The sequence below is a fragment of the Lagenorhynchus albirostris genome, chromosome 10 (assembly GCF_949774975.1).
Source record: "Lagenorhynchus albirostris chromosome 10, mLagAlb1.1, whole genome shotgun sequence".
Classification (NCBI taxonomy): Eukaryota; Metazoa; Chordata; class Mammalia; order Artiodactyla; family Delphinidae; genus Lagenorhynchus; species Lagenorhynchus albirostris.
The window spans coordinates 90,219,436-90,246,238 of NC_083104.1; the positions used below are offsets into that span (position 1 = coordinate 90,219,436).

A 26,803-nucleotide genomic window follows, 5' to 3' on the forward strand; every position below is an offset into this window, starting at 1 on the left:
AGAACAGCTGGCCATGTTAGTAATCACTGCATGTCATTACTTGGGAAGTCCACTCCTAATTCTACTACCAACTTGGATTTCCTGAGTGTTTAGGCAGTATCACACGACAGATAAGAAAGTATCATAATAGGACATTGGAGGCAAAAGTCTAGATGTTGGTAATTGGCAATGCCAGATTTGGTTTCCAATGAACAGAAAGGAAAAGTATCTTACTAACTGAAATAAAGTTGGGAAGAAAATTTTGAAGACTCCTGCAATAATCTCTCTCTCGTATCTCTGTCTAACTCATTTTTAATAGGAAATTTTTTATCCCCGATGTATAACAATGACTCCCAAGAATGGTGATTTGTCTCTCAGACTAGGAGTGTGAATCTAACGAAAGGATGAACATTAATATCTGGATGCCTGGAATACTCGAGTGAAACTCATCTGCTTCCACTGGGCTCCATTAGGAAATCTATTCCAGTACCCCACTACCCTCGGCAGCAGAACTAGAAAGTTGTTTTGATTTTTTTAAACCACACACAGGAGCAAATTTCTACAAGGTGGAAATGGGAATAAAAACCAGTGTTTTGGAATTTTTTCTTTGCAGATAGTCATCAAATGAGTTACAATATTTGCTAACAGAGGGTAATTTGAATTATCCACGGATAGTTCAAAAACACAAAGAGTTCATTACCCAGATATCTCTATTTAAAATAGATTTGCTTTTGTTCATCAGTGCAGTGCACATGGCTGGGAAATGGCAAAGTGCCAGAATGAAACTGCTCCTAATTTTCAGAGGAGGCCACCAGCTAATTACACAGACTGCAGGTGTGAAGAGAGAAGCTCAAAGTAATCAATAGCAGTAATTAATCTGCTAGACTGGAGCTAAAGAGCTAACAGCTGGACATCAGAAACGGACACATGCAACAAGATCAGCAATAATTACCTCTTTAAATATTGAATTTCCATAGCAACAATTAGGCTTATAAATAAAGGCTGGAAACCAAGGCTTTGAGGCATGACACTGCATGGCAAACGCAACATTCCTCAAATCGACCCTTTCAATAAAACACCAACAATATGCTTGGGTCAGGTTGACCAGTTTCCAGGGTGGGAAGAAGCTGAAGGTAGCTCCTCCAGCCTTAGCTTTCTTGGCAGCTGGCCACTGGCTATCAGACCTGAGTCACAAAGATGGCCCTAGAAGTTTGCTTTGGGCAAGAAAGAGAGCAATGCCCTTCCATGTCACCTAGCACCACAGAGCTACCAGCTACAAGACAGGTTTCTCATTTGTGAAATGTGTTCCTTTTTTAAAATCACAAAACCTGTGAGCAAGCTGTTTAACTAAGGTGCTGGACCCATCACTCTTGAAGAAAGCAGGGTTTTTTCAAAACCAATATGACAAACAAGAGACCCAGATATTGAGGCCTCTGTGACAATCTTTTGTTTTGTGGAAAGAATAAAGAAAACTTTTTCTTAGTGGGTTTGGTATTATTTGCGAGTCAATGAAAAGAGGAGGCTAGTTGTTATTAATGTGAAATAAATGCCTGACACTAAGATCTTCATTAATTTGAGCCTATTATCGTCTTGTTTGATGAAGCAAAAGAGGCATAGGGAGGCGAAAGACTTGCCAGGACCCCATAGCCAATAGATGGGAGATGGGAGGGCCATAATTTGAACTCAGCCCTGGGAGTTTTTAAGATATTTCAGCAAAGCACTCAGACATCTTTGGGAAGGAAATATGTTCTCTAAAACACTGCAAATTATTGTTATGATTTGAAATGCAATTTAAATTACATTGTTTATGTTCTATCACTGCCACAAAAAAAAATCAGTGATAGTTTGATTACTCAATAAATATCTGTTTAATTTTCTTTCACGCTTTTTCGTTTTGATGTTAGTTCACAACTTCCATAGCCCTTCTGCAAGCAAATAAGCATTCCACAGAAAAACATGATGAACAATAATCACCAATCATTTATTTAACCAGAGTCAAATAACAGAATAACTCTGCAGTATGGAGTCAGCCAGCACATTTCATCTTAATCATTATCAAAATAGAGCAGTCTTTATTGAGATCCTATCCTCTGCAAGGCACTTTTCATGCATTATCTCATTTAATTCTCATGATAATACTATAAACTATATAATATAATTAACACCCATTCACACTTGAGAAAAATGAGGCTCAGAGAGATTAAGCAATACTCCCACGGATACATCTACCAGTACAAGCTTCCTTGAGTTAGAAATTATAGTCCATCTACACTTGATCTACTTCCATACTACGCCCCCCTGTATTGTCACTTTTTTACTAATTATGATGACCTTGTACTTTGGATCTGGATTTGCTACACCTTTCTTTCTAGTTAGACACCAACTGCTTAAGAAATAATACATGAAACAGATACGAAGACGAGCATTCTAAGAGGTGCGATAGATTGGTCATATGGTTAAGAGCTTAGACCCTGAAATTAAACTCGGAGTTTGAATTCCAGCTCCAACAGTTGGTAGCTCTGTAATTATGGTTACTCAACCTCCCTGTAAAATGGGCATAATAACAGAACCTTCATAGTGTTGTTAAGGACTGAGAGAGTTTAGGCAATTAGCACAGACCTGGCATACAAAAGAAGCTCCTTTACCAGTAAAATGTTACCATTGCTGTTTTTCTAATCTCTGCTATCTCATCCGCCAACTCTTTATTCCAATCACTCCTTTTTATTTCCACCATCATTAATCCAGGTCAAGGCCCTTACTCCTCTAATCATGCCTTCTTCATCTCCTTGCCCCTGGCACCTCTAGCACATTGCCTACACGGACAAGGAAAGTGCTGATTCTTACTATTGCATAAGTGTGGGAATGAAGGAAGCACATCAGTACCTGTACTTAAGCACACGAATTTGTGAAGGCCAAGACTCACTCAGATGGCCTCAATATCACCACAGATATGTCCCTCAGCGACACAAGTTCTAAAACAACAGCCAACTCTTGGAAGACTATCCAAGATTGTATAACCGTGTCCCACTCCAGAATCTGTCAGTGGAACGGAAGTGAAACTTAGGAACATGATAAGGCTAGGTACACAAACTTTAACTTGTACAACATATGGAGATGTATGTGAACTTTGACTGCTCTCAAGCTAAACGGCTTTGCAACTGCATGTTCAGTATACAACACACACACATACGCACATGCACATGCACACACACACCCACACACACAAAACCCTTCTTACATTAATTCCTCACTCCCACCATTAGTTGTGGGAATCTGAGGTGTGTAAGCAATAGTAACAAATACAGGAAAAGGGACTATACTCTAACAGAGCAAAAAAATAAAAAAAAAGAACTTACCAATTGAATCAGTATACTTCTTTCAGTATTAATCTGTTCCCTAAATAATAAATGTATTATTTTACCAAACTAATTGAAACATGCTATTTTTCTTATTAGTTATCTATTTTATACGTATTAGTATATATATATGTCAATCCCAATCTCCCAATTCATCCCATCACCACCACCACCTCCCCGTTTTCCCCCCTTGGTGTCCATACTTTTGTTCTCTACATCTGTCTATTTCTGCCTTTCAAGCCAGTTCATCTGTACCATTTTTCTAGATTCCATATATATGCGTTAATATACAATATTTGTTTTTCTCTTTCTGACTTACTTCACTCTGTATGACAGTCTCTAGGTCCATCCACATCTCTAGAAAAATGACCCAATTTCGTTCCTTTTTATGGCTGAGTAATATCTCATTGTATATATGTACCACATCTTCTTTATCCATTCATCTGTTGATGGACACTTAGGTTACTTCTATGACCTGGCTATTGTAAATAGTGCTGCAATGAACATTGGGGTGCATGTGTCTTTTTGAATTATGTTTTTCTCTGGGTATATGCCCAGTAGTGGGATTGCTGGGTCACAAGATAATTCTATTTTTAGTTTTTTAAGGAACCTCCATACTGTTCTCCATAGTGGCTCTATCAATTTACATTCGCACCAACAGTGCAAGAGGGTTCCCTTTTCTCCATACCCTCTCCAGCATTTGTTGTTTGTAGATTTTCTGATGATGCCCATTCTAACTGGTGTGAGGTGATACCTCATTGTAGTTTTGATTTGCATTTCTCTAATAATCAGTGATGCTGAGCAGCTTTTCATGTGCCTCTTGGCCATCTGTATGTCTTCTTTGGAGAAATGTCTATTTAGGTCTTCTGCCCATTTTCGGATTGGGTTGTTTGTTTTTTTAATATTGAGCTGCATGAGCTGTTTATATATTTTGGAGATTAATCCCTTGTCCGTTGATTCGTTTGCAAATATTTTCTCCCATTCTGAGGGTTGTCTTTTTCTTTTGTTTATAGTTTCCTTTGCTGTGCAAAAGCTTTTAGGAAACATGTAATTTTTTGACTTCTCTCAGATGTTGGGTCAGAAAACTGAGGGAACGAAGGATGTTGTTCTGAATAAGGGAACGAATTTTACATCTTTTCACTCTTATGTCAGTCTTTAAAGTACAAAATTTTGCTGTATTGAAGAAATTTCTATAGATAAAACAGCCATGATTGCCTCATGTTAAACATCATTCCAGTTTTATATATAAAAATAGTGGGTGATTCCTTTATAAATAATAAAACCATATTAATTTGTACAAATTCACTCATTTCAAATTCGTTAACTGAATAGGCACTTTGTTAAAGTTTGATATTTAAACTATCATTGGGGAAAGGTACGTAAATCAATAGCATTTGGAGAAGAATACTTATCGCCAAACTGTCTCCATAGAAGACAGAGACAGACTTCCACGCCACTGTTCAACAAGGAATAGTTGGGGAGGAACACTTCCAGCCTCTCTGTATGAGAAGAGAAGCAATTTTTTCTTTTTTGGGGGGGTATGCGGGCCTCTCATTGTTGTGGCCTCTCCCGTTGCGGAGCACAGGCTCCAGACGCACAGGCTCAGCAGCCATGGCTCACAGGCCCAGCAGCTCCGTGGCATGCAGGATGTTCCCAGACCGGGGCATGAACCCATATCCTCTGCATCGGCAGGCGGACCCCCAACCACTGCACCACCAGGGAAGCCCAAGAAGAGAAGCAATTTAACTGACACAAGAATCAAGGGCAAAGGACACATAGACAAAGAGAGAAATAAACAGTGAAGGCATACAATGCATTTGGAATATTTCCTCCTGGAAAACTTTATCTAGTATTTAGTGGCAGATGGATTTTGGAAGATGAAAGTAGATCTTAACAATACAGTATGTAATTTTATCTGAATATGACACTAAGAGAAACTTGTTTTCCGTAGAAGTTGGCAAAGATTGTGTAACAATGTTAAACATCAGAGATTCTCATTTTTGAAAAAAAAAATTCAAATCAAAGAAAAGTGAAGGTTTGGTTGCCATACTAAATCCAAAAGGAAATAAACTATTACTGGTGATTCCCTACACTGGCTAACCATTAGACCAAGGGCTGGTAAACTATAACCATGAGTCAAATCCGTGTCTTCTGCCATTTGCTCTTTATTTTTTGTTTTTCTGCTCCTTAATTATGTTTTTAATCTACTTTTATTATAGTAAAATATACATAACAAACATCCACCATTTACGTTTCCTCAGTACAATTCAATGGCATTAAGTACATTCACATTGTTATGCAATCATCACAACCATCTATCTCCAGAATTTTTCACCATCCCAAACCAAAATTTTGTATCTATTAGAAAATAACTCCCCATTTCTCCCCTCCCCAGCCCCTGGTAACCATGATTCTACTTCCTTTCTCTATGAATTTGACTACTCTAGATACTTCATATAAGTGGAATCATACAATGTTTGTCCTTTTGTGTCAGGCTTATTTCACTTCCATAATGTTCTCAAAGTTCACCCATGTTGTAGCATGTGTCAGAACTGCATTCCTTTTTAAGGTTGAGTGTGTTCCACTGTATTATGTGCCACATCTTGCTTATCTGTTCATTTACTGATAAAAGCTTGTGCTGCTTCCACCTTTTGGCAATTGTGAACAATGCTGCTCCGAACACGGGTGCACAAGTATCTGTTCAAGTCCCTGCTTTTGATGTTTTGGGTACATGTCTAGGATGAAATTTCTAGATCATATGGTATTTCTATGTTTAATTGTTTGAGGAACCTGCTGCCTGTTGTAAATAAAGTTTTATTGGAACACAGCCATGCTCATTTGTCTACGTGTTGCCTATGGTTACTTTCAGGCTACAATGGTAGAGTTGAGTGGTTATAAGAGAGCACATGGCCCACAAAGTCTGAAATACTTACTTTCTTGCCCTTTACAGAAAAAGTTTGCCAACACCTGCATGGTATCTCCAGGCACTTATAAAAATACAGATGCCTGGGCACTCTCAGACACTTTGAATCAGAATCTCCAGGGGAGGGAACTACAAAGCTATATTTTATATATTCTTTCAAAATGATTCTGAGACAGCTAGTCTCTGAGTCAGCACTTGGGGACCCCTGAACTAAAAGGACCTCCAGAAACTGGTTAAAAAAAAAAAAATCCAATTGCCCTAAATGTTAGCTACTATAGTATTCACTGAATCTCAGCATTTAATAAACTCCTAATGCATACCTAATCCTTGAAAGCATGTATATTGAGGATTCAGCACAAGCTAAGCTTGATTTAAAACTTGTGTCTGGGGCTTCCCTGGTGGCACAGTGGTTAAGAATCCACCTGCCAATGCAGGGGACACGGGTTCGAGCCCTGGTCCGGGAAGATCCCACGTGCCGCAGAGCAACTAAGCCCTGTGCCACAACTACTGAGCCTGTGCTCTTGAGCCCGCAAGCCACAACTACCGAGCCCACGTGCAATAGCTACTGAAGCCCGCGCACCTAGAGCCCATGCTCCACAGCAAGAGAAGCCACCGCAATGAGAAGCCCGCACAGTGCAACGAAGAATAGCTCCGGCTCGCCGCAACTAGAGAAAGCCCGTGCACAGCAACGAAGAGCCAACGCAGTCAAAAATAAAATAAATAAAAATTTTTTTAAAAAATCTCAAATAAAGGGAAACTTTATTAAAAAAAAAAAAGACTTGTGTCTGAAAGATGAACAGTCTGGGAATTGAAGTGAGCCCGATTTTAGACAGATGTATTATAACACATACGAGAGGACGTATTTTAATGGCCTCCCTCTTATCGATCCATGTAATCAGTGAGCAGAATTTCTTCGTCTCAGTAGTCTGTCATATCTCTTTAACTCAGCATCTCTAAACCTCTGACCTATTGACAGCTTTTCTACTTTTTAGTCTGTGCTGTTTTGTTTTGCTCTGCATTTTCTGAGTCAGCTCATCAATTTCACTCTCCTGTCTGGGGATCTCGTGTCTCTCTGTCCATGTTAACATTGGTGTGTGTTCATTTTTGAGATTAAAGAGGTGAAGCCCTAGCTATGCTTTTCTCTCCTTTCAGATGTTCTTTTTCAATTCTTTGCATGAATCCACAGAAAACATTCACACCATTGTGGCCTTGTGAGCCAAATCACACTCAAACCAGACATCACAGTTATAGCACACACCATATCCCACTGAAGCAAATATAATTTAATGATAATTTCTTTGGATTATAAAAGTAAACATTCTAGCACAATCAAAGTCACTCTTATCTCAGGCAATATTCATTATGAATTAATAGTACGAACTAAGAATTTAGATTTTCTTAAGATATCATTAAATAAATGGACTGGAGCTATAATTGATTAGGGCTAAAATCTTGGCAGCAGCATATAACCAAAACCAGTAACAATTATATGAAAAATGTACTTTAATATGCATTTAGTCAAGTTAACAAATCCCTATTAGGCATTGAAGAAGCAGAAATGAACAAAGCATAGTTCAGTGATCCTCAGCCTTATTGAGAACAATTAGAATGTTAGGATTTTTGACAACATACTAAAGGAGCTGAAGCTCATCCACCATACACGTGGTCATCCTTCATAATTACGTAGATGTTTGAGTACATCTATGAACTTCCCTGACCGTGACTTCTTTTATTATCCTACAGAAATACATGTTCCAGAAATCAAGCCATCTTTCTTGATTTCCACTTGGTGTTGTACTCTATTACCTAATACACCCAGCTGCACCCACTCTGCACTGATTTATATCAGCTAAATCCTCACCCATCAGACTGTACTAAACAGTATGGACCCTCAAAGACAGCAAATATTTTATATCCTTATTAAATGTTGATGGTACAGTTATAAACAGTTTAAATATTTAATAGAAAAAAAGCAAAGTCAGTGTTTAATCTTTTTTTCCCTTCATGACTGAGGCTCATTTTCTTGAACTTCATTTACTATTCTAAAACCCTCAAATGCTTCTCTAGTGCTATAGACTGTTTCCAGTGGCCCTGATTTCCTGCACTTTTAAAAATCTTCTCATTCATTCTCAGGTTAGCTGTTATCTGTCTTTCTTTTTGGATACAGTGATATACTGGAAAATCCACGGGCTTTGAGGTCAACAGACCTGGTTCCAAATTGAGCTCACCACTAATTAGTTGTATAATCCTGTGCAACTTTATTAAATTCTCTGAGCCTCAGTTTCCTCACCCATAAAATGTGGGTATTAAAACTTCATTTGAGAGGTGTCTTTTTAAGATTTAAAAATTAGAATTTAAGGTGTAAAATGCAACATTATGCATAAGGACGTCCTCAAAAAAAAGCAACTATTACCATTCTTTTTACTAGTCTTGCTCAAATTACATTAGTCTCCCCTCTAATCTTTCTATTCATATCCTGCTCCCTTCTGCATGTAACCCTATTTCAAACCATTATCAACACTGCTACAGGTGTGGCTTTTCTACAATATGATTCTGCTTCATTTCCTACCCTGCTGAAAGTCATTCAACAGCTCACTAACACTTTGTCACAAACGTGACTCCACTTGGAGTTCCCTGCAAGGGACTGTATTAGCTTCCTACTGCTGCTGTAACAAATTACCAAGAATTTAGTAGCTTGAAAAACACAGATTTATTACCTCATAGTTATGAAGGTCAGAAGCCTAAAATCAAGGTGTTGGTAGGGCTTCATTCCTTCTGGTGGCTCTTTGGGAAAAGCTGATATCTTGCCTTTTTGAGCTTCTCAAGTCCATCTGCATTCCTTGGCTCCTGGCCCCTTTCTCCAGCTTCAAAGCCAGCAGTGTAGCATTTTCATATCTCTCTCTGACTCTGACCTCCTTTCTGTCTCCCTCTTCCACTTTAAAGAATCCTTGTAATTTAACAGATTTATCTGATATACAGATTATACAGATTTATCTGTATAATCCAAGAAAACCTCCTTATTTTAAAGTCAGCTGACTAGTAAACTTAATTTCACCTGCAACTTTAATTTCTCCATGCTATGCAATATAACATGTCCACAAGTTCCAGGGGTTAAGATGTGGCCACCTTTGGGAGTGGCGGGGGGGACATTATTCTGCCTATAAGGGCCATGTTTTTCCTTTGCCCCTATGCCTTCACACATGCTGTTCCATCATATTATTAATGCTCTTCCCCTACTTTTCCATCTGAGTCAATCTCCTTCCATTGAGACTCAAATCAAGTATCAACTCATTCCATAGGCTCTCATAACCCTAGCCCTATCTGTATTATATTCCTCATTTCTATGCTTATCTAACACTCTACTTATTACTCAATAATAGCTCTACTACTGAAGTTATAACTATTGATTTATATACATCAAAATTCGGTATGGTCAGGGCCTGGGTCGTTGTTCCTGAATACCAGTCCTTAGCAGGGTATGAAAATTAAAATAGGTGCACATAAAGTGTCTGATGAAAGAGTAAATGCACCTTTGGGAGAATAAAAAGTATATAGTTGTTGCTGTTATTTTTTTTTAATTTATTTATTTTGGCTGCGTTGGGTCTTCATGGATGCATGTGGTCTTTCTCTAGTTGTGGTGAGCAGGGGCTACTCTGCATTGCAGTCAGTGGGCTTCTCATTGCAGTGGCTTCACTTGTTGCGGAGCACAGGCTCTAGGTGCGTGGGCTTCAGTAGTTGTGGCACGGGGGCTCAGTAGTTGTGGCTCATGGGCTCTAGAGTACAGGCTCAGTAGTTGTGGTGCACGGGCTTAGTTGTTCCGTGGCATGAGGGATCCTCCCGGACCAGGGCTCGAACCCGTGTCCCCTGCTTTAGCAGGCAGTTCTTAACCATTGCACCACCAGGGAAGTCCTGCTGCTGCTATTTTGTCCTTTGGTTTTATCAGTTTCTTTGTGTGTTTTTGCTTATTTCCTGAGTTTTACCTGAATTACATTTCAGTTCAAGACATCAAATGTGTGACTACAGTGAAAATGTGAGTCTAAAATAGAAATTAAAGTCCCTATAATTCTCAACACTAACTTCACCTTGAAAATCACCTGAGAAGCTTCAAAAATAACTGATGGGGCTTCCCTGGTGGCGCAGTGGTTGAGAGTCCGCCTGCCGATGCAGGGGACACGGGTTCGTGCCCCGGTCCGGGAGGATCCCACATGCCGCGGAGTGGCTGGGCCCATGAGCCATGGCCGCTGAGCCTGTGTGTCCGGAGCCTGTGCTCTGCAACGGGAGAGGCCGCAATAGTGAGAGGCCCACGTACTGTAAAAAATAAAAAATAAAAAAATAGCTGATGACTTCAACCTAGCCCCAGAGGTTCTGACATAATTCTGTAGTAAGACCTGGGCATTGGGATTTTTAAATCTCTCAGGAGGTTCCATCATGCAGCTAAGGCATGAAGATTTGTAGCAATCCTGTGTCAGGCAAGTCTATTGGTACCATTTTTCCAACAGCATTTGTTCATTGCATGTCTGTGTCACATTTTGGTAATTCTCACAAGAGTTCAAACTTTTTCATTATTATTGTATTTGTTAGGGCGATCTGTGATCAGCAATCTTTGCTGTAACTATTGCAAAAAGATTATGACTCATTGAAAGTTCAGATGAAACTTAGCATTTTTTAGCAATAAAGTAGTATTTAATTAATGTATGTATTTTTTTAGATATAATACTATTGCACACTTAATAGACTACAGCATAGTGTAAACATAATTTTTATATGCACTGGAAGACCAAAAAATTCATATGACTCACCTTATTGTGATACTTGCTTTATTGTGGTGATCTGAAACTGAACCTGCAATTTTTCCAAGGTATGCCTGTATTCATTGATATGCTGTTTGAAAAGAAGAAACACTCTGTGAATTTGAGTTGTATTCCCTTTTCTGATAAATTCTGTACATTCTCTTGAAGAAAAAATAGAAGCAAGGTTTTATGGGTTCCTATTAAGTGGCTTTGTGCTGTGAAGTAGAAACCATCTCAGACTCCGAGGAGCTGGATCTCCTGTTGTTGCATGACCGGCTCATTAAACTTTAGTACTTGGGCCCCGGCTTCCTATCCCTGGCTTAACCCGGGAGAATATTGGGACTCACCAAGAAGATAGGCAAGTTCCCACCTATGGAAACTCTTTGAGGCTGTACAAGGGCAATACCTAATTCATGAGGCCTCCAGAGCCCAGACTTTTGCCAATCATCTATTTTTTTGCCAATCTGTCTGTTACCAAACTAAAAGCATCTATAATGATTTCTGGGAGAAAAAATACTAAATAAAACTCAAAATGGTTGAATGCACTATATCTTGCTGAAAGGAAGTTGTCATATGCAATCAGTGTATCACACATCAATGAACATTTCATAACGTCTCCTTTCCCTCCCAACCCCAAATGTTAGTGTAGCAGACTACACACATGGGGTAGAAAACTGTTTTTAAAGTTCACACCTGCTTTGTACATTTAAAGGCTTAGAGCAGGTTTAAGAGCATAGTACTTTAGATGTGGTTTATAATATTTGCTAAGATACTATTACTGCTTTCTTTGCTTCTTATACTAAAAAGAAAGTAACTTGAAAATATTTTTAAATATAGAATACAAATCTATTTTTCCAATTATAAATATATATAGAGAGAGAAAATTGCATAAAATAGAATATCTACTTTATTATATAAATTATCTATTTCTGGGTAACAAATTTCTGCAAACTTAGAGACTGAAAACAATACGTATCATTTTGTCACGTGTTCTGTGGATCACAAGTCCAAGCACAACTTAACTGGGTCCTCAGCTCTGGGGCCCAGAAGGTTGTAATCAAGGTGTCAGCTGGAGCTATCGTCTCATCTGGAAGCTGGACTGGGGAAGAATCCACTTCCAAGCTCACTCAGGCTGTTGGCAGAATTCATTTCCTTACAATAGGACCAAGGGCCCAGGATTCTAATTGGTTGTCAACTGGAAGTCACCCTCAGCTCCTAAAAGCTTCCCCCAGCTTCTTGCTACATGGACCACCCCCCCACCAGTATGGCTGCCAACTTCTTTAAATCCAGTGAGAAAGAGAGAGTCTCAAGAGCTAGTCTACCAGCAAGACAGTATTTTATACTATAACATAATCACAGGAGTGACATCTATTACCTTTGCCATATTCTATCAGTTAGAAGCAAGTCACAGCTTCCACTCACACTCAAGGGGAGTTGATTACACAAGGATGTGATCATTAGGGGGTCATCCAAGTGTGTGTCTGCTACCCTCCTTTTGCCACAGCATGACCTGTGCTAGTATGCAATGAAGATTAGCTAACTCATTCTACCTATCCAAGATAATGATTCTAAGTAGAGCTTCTCATACCAAGGTTTCCTGAGACTGGGGACATTTCTAAGATATTTATGGGAACTAAGGGGGTGTAACTAAAAGGTAGACTTAGAATTCTGTTTGCCCTTTGCTAATAAAGGTAAAAACAGTACATTAGTTATGAAATATCTGGACATGCTTCAGTAAACTCTTTTTGCATAGTCCCAAGCTAAGTGGGAGATTTTGGGGTCTTATTTTAAGAATTCAGTAAAAACATTTGCACAGTATTCAAGATGGCTAATTAACTCAAAGACCACCTGGTAGGATAAAACCTTGACATAAGGTAGAGCTCTGATTTCAGCTATGTTGTGTTAAACAGGCCAGGCATTCTGTGAATACACACTGATTTCAAATGAATCAAGACACTGCATTAGGGTCCCATGGGGGATGAGTGACTTGCACACAGTCACACTGCGAGTAGCTTAGGGTTTTATCTTCACATATTATATGGCAAGAACATTGCCTTTCTGTCATAGCTCTTTCCCTCCTCAATTCCTTACACTGATATATAGATATATACACACATATACCCCATTTGATCTTAAAAATAAACTTTCAGCTCCATTTGAGATATGGCGAAACTGAACTTCATGAAGGTGAAATAATATTCCAAACATTATAAACTGTATCTGATGAAGGCTAAATACAGATTCAAATTTGTCAGATTTAAGCACTGACTTAAAGTAGTGCTCTCTCCATTACATCACGCAAACTTCCCATTTCTAGTAAGGCTTCAGTAGTGACTCTAAACAGGGAAGAGGTACAACAAGCTACTTAAAAATTCTCTCTCCAAACATTCATAAAAACTGTTGTAAACATAAAAACAATTACTGCCATTTTCAAGCTTTCTACTGCCAGAGTGAAAGAGAGTATTGGCATGTACCAGTCCTTGGATACTATGGGTATCTTAAACATGCAGTCACTTACCAGATACCAGCACCACTTCACAAAGAAAATGATCTAATGCAATGCCCCAACACAGAGAGCTGGAAAATTTCACTGGCTACTTACAGACAAAAAGAGGAAGTTAGAAGAAAACATACATTTGTCGAGTATTCCATAGCCAGTTTCTTTAGGGACTTTAAGTTATTATTCAGGTTATGAGATGAATGTGTGTGACCCCAAAATTCATGTGTTAAAATCCTAACTTCCAAAGTGATGGCATTGGGAGGCAGGGTCTTTGGGAAGTAATTAGGTTCAGGTTTAGATGAGGTCATGAGGGTAGGATCCTCATGATGGGATTAGTGCCCTTAAAAGAAGAGACTGGAGAGAACGCTTGGTGAAAAGGCGGCGGAGCGGCGGCTGCCCGAGCTGCACACGGCAACGCGCTCCTTCCCGCTCCCCCACACCGGCATCGGCCCTCTCACCGACTGTAAGAAATGGTGAAAGAAACCACTTATTATGATGTTTTGGGGGTCAAACCCAATGCCACCCAAGAAGAGCTGAAAAAGGCTTACAGGAAACTGGCCTTGAAGTACCACCCTGATAAGAATCCAAATGATGGAGAGAAGTTTAAACAGATTTCTCAAGCTTATGAAGTGCTCTCTGATGCAAAGAAAAGGGAATTATGTGACAAAGGAGGAGAGCAGCCCATTAAAGAAGGTGGAGCAGGTGGCAGTTTTGGCTCCCCCATGGACATCTTCGATATGTTTTTTGGAGGAGGAGGCAGGATGAAGAGAGAAAGGAGAGGTAAAAATGTTGCCCATCAACTCACAGTAACCTTAGAAGATTTATATAATGGTGCAACAAGAAAACTAGCTCTGCAAAAGAATGTGATTTGTGACAAATGTGAAGGCCGAGGTGGTAAGAAAGGAGCAGTAGAGTGCTGTCCCAATTGCCGAGGTACTGGAATGCAAATAAGAATTCATCAGATAGGACCTGGAATGGTTCAGCAAATTCAGTCTGTCTGCATGGAGTGCCAGGGCCATGGGGAGCGGATCAGTCCTAAAGATAGATGTAAAAGCTGCAATGGAAGGAAGATAGTTCGAGAGAAGAAAATTCTAGAAGTTCACATTGACAAAGGCATGAAAGATGGCCAGAAGATAACATTCCATGGTGAAGGAGACCAAGAACCAGGACTGGAGCCAGGAGATATTATCATCGTTTTAGATCAGAAGGACCATGCTGTTTTTACTCGACGAGGAGAAGACCTTTTCATGTGTATGGACATACAGCTGGTTGAGGCATTGTGTGGCTTCCAAAAGCCAATATCTACTCTTGACAACCGAACCACAGTCATCACTTCTCATCCAGGTCAGATTGTCAAGCATGGAGATATCTAGTGTGTGCTAAATGAAGGCATGCCAATTTATCATAGACCATATAAAAAGGGTCGCTTAATCATTGAATTTAAGGTAAACTTTCCTGAGAATGGCTTTCTCTCCCCGGATAAACTCTCTTTGCTGGAAAAACTCCTGAGAGGAAGGAAGTAGAAGAGACTGATGAAATGGACCAGGTAGAACTAGTGGACTTTGATCCAAATCAGGAAAGATGGCGCCATTACAATGGAGAAGCATGAGGATGATGATCATCGTCCTCGGGGTGGTGTTCACTGTCAGACCTCCTAATGGGGCCAGTGAATAACACTCACTGCTGGCATTTTATTTGCAGTAGTGATTGAGTGAAGGACTATAATCATAACATGCTCACTACTTGCTATTGTTTGTTTTAATATTCAATTATAGTAGTGTTTTAAAAGTTAAATGAAGAATAAACTCGAACATAAAAGCTCTGACTTTGCCCTGTATGTATGATGACTTCAGTGTGCAAGATAAGTTTAATACTTGTAAAAACTACTTTAAAAAATTTCCCCTAGCAGTTGTTAGGCCATACTTTGTAATTGATTTCAGCTATGTACATGGAATAGCTTAGACTGAAATGCCAGGTATATGTATTGGCTTCAGTGTATGACCCTTAATTGTTAAGCTATGAAGTTAAAATTGTATTTAACTGGCAGTCAGACGAAGAATTTGTAGAGAAGTGTTGGTCTGTATAGTGGTATTAAGTGGGATTCATTGTGATGCCTCTGCATTTATTCTATTGCCTCAACTGTTACTTGAAGATGGCATGCTATATAATTTAGCCTGTGGTATCAGTGATAGAAATGACACCTTTCTAAAGAAGGGGTTTATCATATAACATGCTGCTTCTTGAGGGCTTGCGCTTGTAGGATTGCATTCCCTTCTGCTGCGCCATCTTTTTTTAATATATCTAGCTATTGGTCCTGGTTACTTTTTTTTTTTCTTCCTTCTCTTTGGACCACAGTAAGCCTTAGTTTAGAGTAGTCACTTCTGGAGCAGGGTAACTTAGAAGTTAGAGTGATGAGAAGTACTTTGCATGTATGAGTTAGGAAGGTGTTTTGCAGGTATGTTACAGGCTTACTTTAAACCATTTAACTTATGCTCCAAAGTAACTGTAATTTAATGTTAGTAGAATAGCGAATTATGAATAGCTTTAATTGTATGTTTAAAGTCATATGTTCACAAGCTTAAATCTGGATATCAGAATTTAAGCAGCAATTCTTGAAATGTATGAATGTCTCCTTAATATACTGATTCAAAAGCCAAAAAAAAAGAAGAGACTGGAGAGCTCTCTCTCAATGTCTTTTCCCTCTCCCTCTCTTCTCTGTGAGGATGCAGCAAGAAGGCAGTCATCTGAAAGCCAGGAAGAGAACCCTCACTAGAACTTGACCATGCTGCCCCCTGATCTTGGACTTCCCAGCCTCCAGAACTGTGAGAAATAAATGTTGTTTAAGCCACACAATCTATGCTATTTTTTTTATAGCAGCCTGAATTAACTAAGACAATTCCTTTTTCCATACAATATTCCTGAGAAGCAGGTGGTTTTCTTCCATTTACCAGTGATGAAACTAAAGGCCAGAAGAGTTTAAAAATTTTTATAAGTAATGAGCTGTAGAGATGGATTCCAACCGAAGTCTATGTGACACCAAGATCTGTGTATATTCTATCATACCAGGTTGTCTTCTTTCTACTTTACTACTAACAGTGTGACTATTGGCAAATCACTTGCCTGCCATGAAACTCTAGTTAGACAATCCCTTAGCTCCCTTCCCTTGAATTGTGAGCTTCCATGATTCTGACTCACAGTAACTAGTTAAGAGCATCATAGTGAGTGACATCAGCAAGATGGTGGAGTAAGAGACCCCAGCCTACATCTCCCCACAAGGATCAACATTTAGACAGATATTTACAAACAAAACATACTTGGAGAGCTCTGGAGTCTACTTAAGACACTTCAAAAACATAATGAAACAAAAAACTTGAGACACTTCAAAAACATATTGAAACAAAAAACTTTCCCGCACAAAAAGGGAAGGAAAATAGTTTCATTTTTACCTGCATCATCCCATCCCCCAACCTGGCCTTGCTCAGTGCCAAGAAGAAACTCCCTGGCTACAAAGAGTTCCCCTCACAGGGAAAGAAAGAGTAGGGTGAACAATCAGCTTCCCCAGCTTTTTGGGGCAACCCAAGAAGACCCTGCTTTGGGATCAAACAAAAATGAAACCACAACATACCAAAACTTACGGGTTGCAGCAAAAGCAGTGCTGAGAGGGACATTTATAGGGATAAATGCCTACATTAAGATAAAAGAAAGATCTCAAATAAACCTCACTTTATACCTTAAGGAACTAGAAAAAGAACAAACTGAGCTGAAAGTTAGCAGAAGGAAGGAGATAACAAAAATCAGAGCAGAAATAAATGAAACAAAGAATAGAAAAATAATAGAAAAGATCAATGAAACTAAGAGTTGGGTTTTTGAAAAGATAAAAACTGACAAAACTTTAGTTGCACTTTCCAAGAAAAAGAGAGCAACAACTCAAATAAATAAAATTACAAATGAAAAAGGAAACATTACAACCGATACAACAGAAATAGAAAGGATCATAAGAGACTACTATGAACAATTACATACCAACAAATTGGACAACCTTGAAGAAATAGATAAATTCCTAGAAACATAACCTACCAAGTCTTAATCATGAAAAAACAGAAAATCTGATCAGACCAATAACAAGTAAGGATATTGAATCAGTAACCAAAACTTCTCAACAAACAAAAGCCCAGGACCAAAATGCTTCATGGATAAATTCTACGAAACTCTTCCCCAAAAAATTGAAGAGAAAGTAACACTTCCAAAGTCATTTTACGAGGCCAGCATTACCCCGATACCAAAGCCAGATAAGGATACTATAAGAAAAGAAAACTACAGGCCAACATCCCTGATAAATACAGACGCAAAAATTCTCAACAAAATACTAGGAAACCAAATTCAAGAGCTCATTAAAAGGATAATACAGCACAATCAACTGGGATTTATCCCTGGGGGGCAAAGATGTTTCAGTATACGCAAATCAGTAAATGTGATACACCATATTACTAGAATGAGAGACAAAAATCATATGACCATCTGAATAGATGCAGAAAAGGCATTTGACAAAATACAACATCCTTTCATGATAAATATTCCCAACACATTGGGTATAGAAGGAATGTACCTCAACATAATAGAGCCCATATACAAAAAACCCATAGCTAACATCATACTCAATGGTGAAAAGTTGAACGCTTTCTCTCTAAGATCAGGAACAAAACAAGGCTGCCTGTGCTAACCACTTCTATTCAATATAATACTGGAAGTCCTAGTCAGAACAATCAAGCAAGAAAGAGAAATAAAAGGCATCCAAATCAAAAAGAAAGGATTAAAATTATCTGTTTGTTGATTACATACTCTTGTATAAAGAAAATTCTAAAGACTCCACAACATAAACAAAACAAAAACCTGCCATACCTAATAAACGTCATAAAGTTTCAGGATACAAAATGAACATACAAAAATCAATGGATTCTATACACTGACAATGAACTATCTGAAAAGAAATAAAGGAAATAATCCCATTTTACAACAGCATCAAAAATAATAAAATGCTTAGGAATAAATTTAAACATGGAAATATAAGATCTATACACAGGAAACCATAAGACGTTGAAGAAAGAAACTGAAGAAGACAAAAACACATTGAAAGATAGCTCATATTCATGGATTGGAAGAGTTAATATCGTTTAAATGTCCATACTACCCAAAGTAATCTACAGATTACATACAACTTCTATCAAAATTCCAATGCCATATTTCACAGAAATAGAAAAAAAATACTAAATTTCACATGGAACAAAAAAGACCCCAAATGGCTAAAGCAATCTTTGAGAAAGAACAAAGTTGGAAGCATCACACTTTCTGATTTCAAACTGAAGTACAAAGCAATATTAATCAAAACAGTATCATACTGGCCTCAAAATAGACATATAGACCGATGGAACAGAATTGAGAGCCCAGAAATAAATACATGCATATATGTTCAACCAATATTTGACAAGGTATCCAAGAATAATACTCAATAAGGAAAGAATAGTTTCTTCAATAAATGGTGCTGAGAAAACTGGATATCCACATTCAAAACAATGAAATTGGACCCTTCGCTTATACCACTCACAAAAATTAACTTGAAATGGATTAAGGATGTAAAACTCCTAGAAGAAACATAAGATGAAAAGCTCCTCGAGGGCTTCCCTGGTGGCGCAGTGATTGAGAGTCCGCCTGCCGATGCAGGGGACGCTGGTTCGTGCCCCGGTCCGGGAGGATCCCACGTGCCACAGAGCGGCTGGGCCCGTGAGCCATGGCCGCTGAGCCTGCGCGTCCGGAGCCTGTGCTCCGCAACGGGAGAGGCCACAGCAGTGAGAGGCCCGCGTACCGCAAAAAGAAAAAAAAAAAAGCTCCTCAACATCGTTCTTAGTAATGATTTTTTTGGATATGACACCAAAAACACAAGCAATAAAAGTGAAAATTAACAAGTGGGACTACATCAAACTTAGAAGCTCCTGTACACCAAAAGGCAATCAACAAAATGAAAAGGTGACCTGAAAAATGGCAGAAAATACTTGCAAGCCATATATACATCTGATAAGGGGCTAAGATCCAAAATATAAGGAATTCATACAACTCAGTAGCAAAAAAAAAAAAAAACCTGCTTTAAAAAATGGGCAGAGGACTTGAATAGACATTTTTCCAAAGAAGACATACAAATGGCCAACAAGTACATGAAAAGGTACATGATTAACCATCAGGGAAATGCAGATCAATACCACAGTGAGATACACCACATACCTGTTAGATTGGCTATTATCAAAAGGACAAGTAGTAACAAATGCTGGCCAGGATGAGGAGAAAATGAAATCCTGGTGCACTGTTGGTAGGAGTGTAAATTGGTACAGCCACTGTGGAAAACATTACGGAGTTTCCTCAAAAAATTAAAAATAGAACTACCATGTGATCCAGCAATCCCACTTTGGGTATATACCCAAAGAAGATGAAATCAGGATTTCTAAGAGATATCTGCACTCCCATTTTCACTGCAGTATTATTTACAATAGCTAAGACATGGAAACAACCTGCGTCCTCTGATAGATGAATGGATAAGGACGATGTGATACACACACACACACACACACACACACACACACAAACACACACACACAGGAATATTATTCAGCAATAAAAAGAAGGAAATCTTGCCATTTGCAAAAACATGGATGGACCTTGAGAGCATTATGCTACGTGAGATAAGGCAGACAGAGAAAGACAAATATTGTATGATCTCAGTTATAAATAGAACATAAAAACATTAAATGCACGGAAACAAAGAGTAGAATGATGGTTGCCAGGTGTTTAGGGATGAGGGAAATGGGAAATGTTGGTCAAAGGGTACAAACTTTCAGTTATAAGATGAATAAGCTCTGGGGATCTAATACACAGCATGGTGACTACAGTTAACAAAACTGTATTGTGTACTCGAAAGTTGCTGTGAGAGTACAGCTTTAATGCTCTCATCATAACAACAAAGTTGTAATTATATGAGGTAAAGGATGCATTAACTAAGTTTATTGTGATAAACATTCACAAAATATACGTCTCAAATCATCACATTGTACACCTTAAACTTACACAATGTTATATGTCAATTTTATCTCAATGAAGCCTAAAATACAATAAAAGTGTCATAGTAATAGAAGCAAGAAAAAAGAACCTCTTTTTCTCTTTCTTTTTAAACTAGAAAAAAAACTACATAACTTTTAAAATATATAAAAAGAAAGTTAAATTAGTTTCCTAGGGCTTCTATAACAAATTAACACAAATTGGGTCACTCAAAAAAACAGAAATTTATTCTCTCATCTCTTGAAGCTAGAGGTACAAAACCAAGGTGGTGGCCAGGTTCACTCCTTCTAGAGGCTGTAAAGGAAGATATGTCTGTGCCTCTGCATAGCTTCTAGTGGTTGCTGGCAATTCTTGGCATTCTTTGACTTATAGATGCATCACTCCAATCTCTGCCTCTGTCTTTATGTTGTTCTTCCTGTGTGTCTGTGTCCGAATTTCCCTCTGCTTGTAAGGACATCAGTCATTGGACTAGGGCCCATCCTAATCCAGTATGACCTCATTTTAACTTGCTGACATCCACAAAGATGATTTAGAAATAAGGTCACATTCACAAGTACTGGGATTAGGACTTGAACATATCTTTTGGGGCAACAGAATTCAACCCATAACAGGGAGAAACTACTTACCATGTACTCCTGGACCCTAAAGCCAGAGTTAAGTGAGTCAGAGTCAGGTGAAAGGTTAAGGTAGGACACCATTAGGGATGTAGGGTGGTGCAGAGATCCTGGGAGAGAATGATGAGTCAGCACAGGGAATCATGAATAGTTGCAGAGCATGCTTTCCAAGGCAAGAGTTTTTAATTTTAGGTAAAACTGGGTTGGTTCCCTATCTCCTAAGAAGAGGACAAGGAACTAGAGGTAACAGAAAAAGGAGAGAGAGGTAGAGGAAGGCAGTTATATTAAGGAAACAAAAATTAAAGTTAGACTGATGATTTAAAGGAAGTAGAGGCCAAAGCTTCATAAGCATTAAGTATAAATATTCAAAGCAAATATAAGTCAATAATGCTATGCCAAACAGTTCACATAGAAAATCAAAACTGTATCACTTAGTAAAAATGTGAATATAGTTTTAATGAGTCACTGAATAAATACATTCTCATGAATTACTCCCATTTCTGAGCATACTATTTGCTGGAAAATCAGTCTCAAGATAATTGTACACAAACAGAAGGGGCCAAGGAAAAACCCCAGGCACTAACTCTCTAAATCTGTGGAAACTATAAATGAGTAAAACTTTGTTCTTGGGATTACTTATACTTGTAATGACTGCTTTATTTAGTCTTTGGTCTCCCTTCATTTCCCTTTGATGTCTCCACAAATCAGTGACAGCTACAGCATTTCTGCTGAGGCAGCACTTTTCCCCCAAGCGATCTCATAATATCTGAGAGAATATTTGGAACTTCATACACTCCTTGATATGCAAAAAAAGACCTTATTTTCAAGTGCCTCAAGCCAAGACAAGGATTGCATAAATCATGTGACACAGAATAGAGAGGACAAATAAAATACCCTATAGGATTAAAGTTTAAATATTTGTGCCGGAAAATATTACCATTGATTTTTGGAATCTTGAGAACAAAGATTTAACCGTATATTTACTTGAATCCTTGACACTGTATTTTCTACACTAAGTAAAGCAGCATGAAAGAAAACCATCAGCAATAGCAGAATAAAATGAAAGGCAAAGAGGGAAATGGACATTTGCTCCCTTCAGGATGAAAATAAAAAGTAGAGATTTGTTAAATGAATTCAGAATGTGCAATTCTCTGTTCCATTAAATTCTTTATTATCTTCTCTTCCTCTTTCCTTCTGACCAAAAGTCTTTACACCGTCTTTACAACTGGTTCTGTGAGACAATGGATCTGAGGAGTACAAAGTAGACTGTAAACGAAGTAAACGAAGGATAGTAAACGAAGGATAGAGGCTTTCGTGGATGCTTTCAAATGGCATTTGGATTCATAATCGGTTTCTTTTCTAAATATAGAAATATAATCATTCCTCTGTCTTGTAAGACAACTATTATCTCACTGATCACAAAATTGAAACTAGTTACCACTTTGAAAAACCCTGAAACGGGCTAAAATAAGGTAGAAGGCAATGGGGTAGCTTTTCCGAAGACACATCATACATAAATTGCTGTACTATTAAAAAATCATGGTGACACCTTTTCCTCCTCAATTGAAAAAAAAGTTTCTTTGACTACTAGAGAGAATATACAATATGCACTCTACTTGTAAGATTTTCAGATCCCTAAAAATACTACTCATTAGAGCAAAGCATTTTTCCCATTATGTCAGGAGTTCAGGCTCACATCAATAGACAAATTTGTGTTGTTTTACCTGGATACTGGAATAGCTCCAAGCAAAAGCAACCATCATACTGGTACATTACTCTTCCCCCCTAAAATTTAGCTGTGAATAAGATGCTTCAGAACTTCCATCAGGACATTCCATGATACAGTCTTAAAATGAACAAATTTTTGCAATAACATGAATAATTTTTGTAAACAAGACGGCAGCAAGCCTGGGGAGATGAGTGAACCTGTTCCTCTGGACCTAATTGCTTGGCTGCAATCTCATTTTCCATCACACTTTATTTAACTTTTCTTTACTTATATCACATAAATTAACTCAGCAGCCATGCAGAATAATTTTGCTTCATTTAGACCTAAATTAATGAGCGTGATCACAAAGCCATGTGTACAATTTCAATGAAGATACACTATAATTATTCTATTGTACGGGTTAGCATTTCAGCCGTGTATTAATGTATTTTGAATGCATAATATATGATGCTCTTGTGGTCTTCTGCCATAACACTCTACTGAAAAACGTCCTCCAGTTAAGAATTCTAAAATAAATTATTAAACACAAAGGAAGGAAAAAGAAAGGGGAAAAAATCTGGAAGAAAAAAGAAATGACAAAGGGAGAAGTACGCTCCCAGGAATTCATTTCCTCATATAAATTTTATTTCCACATCGCTTCATTAAGTAATGCATTAAGTTGTGCAACAATAGATCATATTTTTTTCTCAGCATTTAAGTGAGGGGCTTTGCAGATAGGGAACTCTGGGCATTTGAGCATATGTAAGAAATGGAGAACAGAAATCACAAAAGAACACAGGCACTTATGTCTGCAGTCAGTCATGAGTTATGCCAGTATCAGCTTGAGACCATGAATTATTTTTGCCCACGCCATACAGTTCATGGAGCCGTACTCAGGAAACATTACACCCTTAGGGCAGGCAATTATATGTTTTTAGGATTAATCCCAAACAAGACAATGTTTCAGAAGTAGACACATTCTCTTTTAAAGAGCTTTTAGTTATAAAAAGTCATTTTTTCTTCCCGACCCTTAATGCCTTCTAACCCCCCTCCTTTTCCCCTACTTTATAAAAGGTATAAAATACTGCATCCACCTGCTAACGCTCACAGACCAATAACTTTAATTTTTGGCACTTATTTACAGGCTGAATAGACCCATCCACACCTGCTTTCCCCTTAATTAGCTGGCTATCTAAAGGCTGCAGATTGGAGGCTGCCAGCTTCCTCAACTAGAGGAAGATCATTTAGTGGCTGATGTAAGAGAACAGCAGGTGGGGAAAGGAGGAAAAAGGATCTTTCTTTTTTTTTTTTTAACATCTTTATTGGCGTATAATTGCTTTACAACGGTGTGTTAGTTTCTGCTTTATAACAAAGTGAATCAGTTATATCCCCATAACTCTTGCATCTCCCTGCCACCCACCCTCCCTATCCCACCCCTCTAGGTGGTCACAAAACACCGAGCTGATCTCCCTATGCTATGTGGCTGCTTCCCACTAGCTATCTATTTTACGTTTCGTAGTGTATATATATCCATGCCACTCTCTCACTTCGTCCCAGCTTACCCTTCCCCCTCCCTGTATCCTCAAGTCCATTCTCTAGTAGGTCTGTGCTTTATTCCTGTCTTGCCCCTAGGTTCTTCATGACCTTTTTTTTGTTTTTTTTTTAGATTCCATATATATGTGTTACCATACAGTATTTGTTTTTCTCTTTCTGACTTACTTCACTCTGTATGACAGACTCTAAGTCCATCTACCTCATTACAAATAACTCAATTTCGTTTCTTTTTATGCCTGAGTAATATTCCATTCCATATATGTGCCACAGCTTCTTTATGCACTCAGCTGTTGATGGACACTTAGGTTGCTTCCATGTCCTGGCTATTGTAAATAGAGCTGCAATGAACATTTTGGTACATGACTCTTTGAATTATCGTTTTCTCAGGGCATATGTCCAGTAGTGGGATTCCTGGGTCATATGTTAGTTGTATTTTTAGATTTTTAAGAAAGCTCCATACTGTTCTCCATACTGCCTGTATGAATTTACATTCCCACCAACAGTGGAAGAGGGTTCCCTTTTCTCCACACCCTCTCCAGCATTAACTGTTTGTAGATGTTTTGATGATGGCCATTCTGACAGGTGTGAAATGATATCTCATTGTAGTTTTGATCTGCATTTCCCTAATGATTAATGATGTTGAGCATCCTTTCATGTGTTTGTTGGCAATCTGTATATCTGCTTTGGAGAAATGTCTATTTAGGTCTTCTGCCCATTTTTGGATTGGATTGTTTGTTTTTTGGTATTGAGCTGCATGAGCTTCTAGTATATTTTGGAGATTAATCCTTTGTCAGTTGCTTCGTTTGCAAATATTTTCTCCCATTCTTAGGATTGTCTTTTCATCTTGTTTATGGTTTCCTTTGCTGTGCAAAAGCTTCTAAGTTTCATTAGGTCCCATTTGTTTATTTTTGTTTTTATTTCCATTTCTCTAGGAGGTGGGTCAAAAAGGATCTTGCTGTGATTTATGTCATAGAGTGTTCTGCCTATGTTTTCCTCTAAGAGTTTGATAGTGTCTGGCCTTACATTTAGGTCTTTAATCCATTTTGAGTTTATTTTTCTGTATGGTGTTAGGGAGTGTTCTAATTTCATTCTTTTACATGTAGCTGTCCAGTTTTCCCAGCACCACTTATTGAAGAGGCTGTCTTTTCTCCACTGTATATTGTTCCCTCCTTTATCAAAGATAAGGTGACCATATGTGTGTGGGTTTACCTCTGGGCTTTCTATCCTGATCTATATTTCTGTTTTTGTACCACGACCATACTGTCTTGATTACTGTAGCTTTGTAGTATAGTCTGAAGTCAGGGAGCCTGATTCCTCCAGCTCCGTTTTTCGTTTCAAGATTGCTTTGGCTATTCGGGGTCTTTTGTGTTTCCATACAAATTGTGAAATTTTTTGCTCTAGTTCTGTGAAAAATGCCACTGATAGTTTCATAGGGATTGCATTGAATCTGTAGATTGCTTTGGGTAGTAGACTCATATTCACAAAATTGATTCTTCCAATCCAAGAACATGGTATATCTCTCCATCTGTTTGTGTCATCTTTAATTCGTTCATCAGTGTCTTATAATTTTCTGCAGATAGGTCTTTTGTCTCCTTAGGTAGGTTTATTCCTAGATATTTTATTCTTTTTGTTGCAGTGGTAAATGGGAGTGTTTTCTGAATTTCACTTTCAGATTTTTCATCATTAGTGTATAGGAATGCCAGAGATTTCTGTGCATTAATTTTGTATCCTGCTACTTTACCAAATTCATTGATTAGCTCTAGTAGTTTTCTGGTAGCATCTTTAGGATTCTCTATGTATAGTATCATGTCATCTGCAAACAGTGACAGCTTTACTTCTTCTTTTCTGATTTGGATTCCTTTTATTTCTTTTTCTTCTATGATTGCTGTGGCTAAAACTTCCAAAACTATGTTGAATAATACTGGTGAGAGTGGGCAACCTTGTCTTCTTCCTGATCTTAGTGGAAATGCTTTCAGTTTTTCACCACTGAGGACGATGTTGGCTGTGGGTTTGTCATATATGGCCTTTATTATGTTGGGGAAAGTTCCCTCTATGCCTACTTTCTGGAGAGTTTTTATGATAAATGGGTGTTGAATTTTGTCGAAAGCTTTCTCTGCATCTATTGAGATGATCATATGGTTTTTCCCCTTCAATTTGTTAATATGGTGTATCACATTGATTTGCGTATATTGAAGAATCCTTGCATTCCTGGGATAAACCCCACTTGATCTTGGTGTAAGATCCGTTTATCTGTTGTTGGATTCTGTTTGCTAGTATT

General features: G+C 38.3%; 2 protein-coding genes across 4 annotated transcripts in view; one reads left to right on the top strand and one right to left on the bottom strand.

The window, feature by feature from the left end:
• Positions 1-13,942: 13,942 nt before the first annotated feature.
• On the top strand, positions 13,943-15,333 carry LOC132528229 (dnaJ homolog subfamily A member 1-like). Its single transcript, XM_060164270.1, is given in 3 exon segments — positions 13,943-15,048; positions 15,051-15,153; positions 15,155-15,333. Coding segments are annotated over 3 exon segments (1,185 nt in total). The 5' UTR covers positions 13,943-14,018; the 3' UTR covers positions 15,207-15,333.
• Positions 15,334-22,339: 7,006 nt separating this feature from the next.
• RNF144B (ring finger protein 144B) overlaps positions 22,340-26,803 on the bottom strand; it is a 255,843-nt gene continuing 251,379 nt past the window's right edge. Inside the window, exon 11 of one of the 3 annotated variants that reach the window (XM_060163605.1) lies at positions 22,340-22,510. In XM_060163605.1, the coding sequence (XP_060019588.1) occupies positions 22,398-22,510 (113 nt within the window). In that variant the 3' untranslated portion in view covers positions 22,340-22,397. The remainder of the gene's footprint in view (positions 22,511-26,803) is intronic. The other 2 variants (XM_060163604.1, XR_009543046.1) reach the window with 2 other exon arrangements.